Source organism: Hylaeus volcanicus, chromosome 9, assembly GCF_026283585.1.
Source record: "Hylaeus volcanicus isolate JK05 chromosome 9, UHH_iyHylVolc1.0_haploid, whole genome shotgun sequence".
Classification (NCBI taxonomy): domain Eukaryota; kingdom Metazoa; phylum Arthropoda; class Insecta; order Hymenoptera; family Colletidae; genus Hylaeus; species Hylaeus volcanicus.
In genome coordinates, this window is record NC_071984.1 from 1,815,037 (window position 1) to 1,818,825 (window position 3,789).

The 3,789-nt window shown below is 40.2% G+C and overlaps 1 protein-coding gene across 2 annotated transcripts in view; it reads left to right on the plus strand.

Moving 5' to 3' along the window:
• The window catches only part of LOC128881715 (lysosomal alpha-mannosidase), a 5,621-nt gene extending 4,582 nt beyond the window's left edge, over window positions 1-1,039 (plus strand). For both annotated transcript variants that reach the window (XM_054132988.1, XM_054132986.1), the window contains exons 15-17: window positions 88-330; window positions 419-568; window positions 677-1,039. In XM_054132988.1, coding sequence (XP_053988963.1) covers window positions 88-330; window positions 419-568; window positions 677-907 — 624 coding nt within the window. In that variant the 3' untranslated portion in view covers window positions 908-1,039. The remainder of the gene's footprint in view (window positions 1-87; window positions 331-418; window positions 569-676) is intronic.
• The last annotated feature ends 2,750 nt before the right edge of the window (window positions 1,040-3,789 follow it).

Genomic DNA, 3,789 nt, shown 5'->3' on the forward strand with positions numbered 1-3,789 from the left:
TACAAATTATATTCACATATATGTACATATATACAATACATATAATATCTGTACATACATGTATATATTCGACGTAATATGTTACAGCTTCATAGAAGACTTTTAAAAGACGATGGATTTGGTGTAGGGGAGGCTCTCAATGAATCTGCGTACGGTGAAGGTGTAGTGGTCAGGGGTTCGCATTACGTATTTGGAGGCAGTATACAAAATTTGGATGAATTTGTAGTAAAAGAAAAATCCTTGGCTCTTGAAACGTTACTACGTCCATGGACATTTTTCACGCCGATAACGACGAATCCTACAAATGAAAATTATACGTTCAAGCCGCAAGTACGTGTCCATATCGTGACGCCGTAATAAATAAATTTAGTTTACTTTGCTGCTTGCAACGGTATGAACAAACGATGTTTCCTTTCAGGGATCGGGTCTTGCTAAATCACTACCACCAAATATTCATGTTCTAACTTTAGAGCCATGGAAAGATGGTACGGTTTTACTGAGGTTAGAGCACATTGTTGAACTGGGAGAAGCCGAGAATTTATCCAAACCCGTGGAAATAAATATTCAGGTTAGTTTTATAATGATTCAATTCATCGATTAGGTTAAGACTATATCTGTTTCTACTGGAACACTCGACCACATTCACGTATATCTGAATTAACTTTCTGTGTTCTAGGACTTGTTTAAAACTTTCACAATTTTATCCGTGGAAGAGACTACATTGGGTGGCAATGAATGGTTAGAGGATACGAACCGTCTGAAGTGGGAAATCGAAACAAATGACGTCCTCAGAGAAAAAGAAAACATACCTCAGCCCGTACAAACCGGAGAAGGCGTTATAAATGTTCTTTTAAAACCAATGGAAATACGAACATTTGTTATTAAAACAGCACCGCGAAACTTGTAATTAGAATAAGTGATTCATTTACATTCGACGTTACTGATATTCGATTATCCATGTTTGTTGAATTTTCTTTTGTCCGAATAAATGTACGTAATTACTATTGTAAAAAAAAAGAATAAACTATATACCTACATATACAGAGTGTCTTTTTCGTTACCGAAAATGTTGTCCGAGATATCCTAAGGAGATCCTAAGGAGATGTGAGAAGAGGTGGCACGTTTGCGCCTACGAGTAGGCAACCGGTCCGACATAGCTGTAAGTATAGGTTGCCTATCTCAAGGGGCTAACTGTCGGTACATTTCGGAATTCTGGCCATATTTGCAAAGTCGACAATGTTGCAAATGGCTCCTCTCAAAATTTCGATGGGAAATGTCGGATTTTTACTGTCGGATTTTACTCCTGCTATCAGGAGAACATGATACGCGAAAAGGTGGCACGAGGAATTCATGGCACGTATCGAAATTCTGAGGAAATTTTGCATTTCGGTATCAGGAGCACATGATATGCGAAGAGGTGGCACGAAAAATTCATGGTACGTATCAAATTTTGGCCAAATTTTACTCCTGGTATCAGGAGAACGTGATATGCGAAGAGGTGGCACGTTTGCGCCTGCAAGCAGGCAACCGACATGCCTGTAAGTACAGGTTGTCTAATTCAAGGGGCTACTTTTCGTAGCGTTTCGAAATTCTGGCCGATTTTGCATTTTGGTATCAGGAGCACATGACATGCGAAGAGATGGCACGAGAAATTCATGGTAAGTATCAAATTCTAGCCCGAATTTTAAATTTTGGTATCAGGAGAACATGATAGTCGAAGAGGTGGCACGATCCTTTATGTTGTCTCGAAACTTACCTTTTTGTATCAGGAGAACTTGATACTCGACGAGATTGCACAATTTATTTATTTTATTTCGAACTTACCTTTTACCTATGCCCCTGTTATATGCCAACCTGTACTATTTAGTTTGTAGGCAGGTTGCATGATCATAGGCGCATATGTGCCCCTGTTATGCGGCAACCTATATACTAGCCTGTTCGTCGTTCCGGTTGCCGTCTTGTAGGCGCACGGATGCCCCTGTACGAGGCAACACTAACTAACCTGTTTGTTGGTTCGGTTGTTATCTCATACACGCAGAGATGCCTCTGTTATGTGGTGTTGCGAACGTGTCGTGCGAGGATAGGAATTTTGGCGGATTTCTGTGATGACCACAGTTTTCATCACGTTATGGTAATATATCGACAGTTGGTAATAAAGGCAATGCAAGTGACGCCACCTACCTGATACATGAAGAAGAACAAAGGCCCGAGATCTATATCTGTTCTCTTCTTCCTCCTGTATTATTAGAGACAGGAAGGAATACGAATTTTCACAAATTCCTGAAGAACATTTGTTAGGTCTGGGTCCGGGGGACGGGCGTGTCGTTATATATTATAACGGAGGTGATTTTTATTTCAACAAAAATAACAATTTACATTGAACTGTTTTGATAATAATATTATCGTGTTATACTACACCTGTAGTTTAATGTAGGCATGGTATGCTCTCGCTCGCTATTAATTGTAGTTAATTTATCTGAATTAAATCGCATTAATAGCGGGTTCGTAGGTAATATCGCTTCCTTTAGCTTTGTGTATCATTTTTACTTCTTTTTGTCAGTTTTTTTCATTGTTACTTTTTTAGCTTCTCCTTCCGTTCCGCGTCGTTAATGCATCGTTTATGGTACAGTATCTTCAGGAGGGAGCTGAGTACCTCGGCGTTTATTATTTTATCTATTTACAGACTTCTCGCGTCAAAGGGATCGAAACGACAGAAAACGATCTTCCTTCAGGTTACAAACGAGTAGGTACATGCGACGTTTTACCATAAGTTCCGTCGTCTAGTCTATAATCTAGATGATTTATCTCTCTTTCTCTCTCTCTCTCTCTCTCATTCTTCCTCTGTCTCTATTTTATCATGTTTCCGTGTGTGTGTGTATGTGTATGTGTGTATGCGTGCGTATGTGTGCCCGTGTATTTCTTTTCGTTACCTCGTACGATGCTTCGGATTTTTAAAAGTACCTCGAAAGGGTTGCCATCGACGCGTTTCGCTTTCTAAGCGCCATCTTTGTTTAACACCTCTCTCGACCGAGTCTCGGACGTACCAACCCCCGATCCGAGTAAAAAATTTTATTCTGAAAATATGTTAACAGTATGGAGCACTCTCGATTTCTTACGGTGCGTTTGTTTCTTACATTCATATCGATTCTCGGTCCGTTTAAAAACCTCCTTCTCGCAGAACATTCTCGTGGAATTCTGCAATTTTTGTGCTCCTTCATTATCAACAGAACGATGAAACCAAGTATACTTGGGTGTCGCAATGGAACACGAATTCAGTGATACCACGTTTCGAATATTTCTAACGAGCACGTATTCGCACGCGTGCAATTTGTACATGTACGAACGAAAAGAATAATGACAGAAACGAAGATGACGATTACAACGATCCCATCGCGTGGGAGGGAACAAACGCCGCGTTCCTTTATGCTTCGTACTAACCGAGGTCTCTAGGTGTATGCCGTGTCCTCGGAAGTAAGATAGACACTAAAGAGTTTGGCGACTATCGGCAGCTACCTTCCTCGGGTGTCAAACGAAAAACCAGATCATTAAAGCCTCGAATATCTCACTGTGTTCCTTTGACAGTCGAGAGTTGAAGAACAAGAAAATACCCACACACACATACACACGCGCGCGTATACATAACGTGTGTATATACATACATACATACATACATACATACATGCATGCATACATATATGCATACATGCATGCATGCATGCATATATACAAACACGAATCATAGACAGATGGTACACGTACACATGCACATACGTATGCATAATGTATACA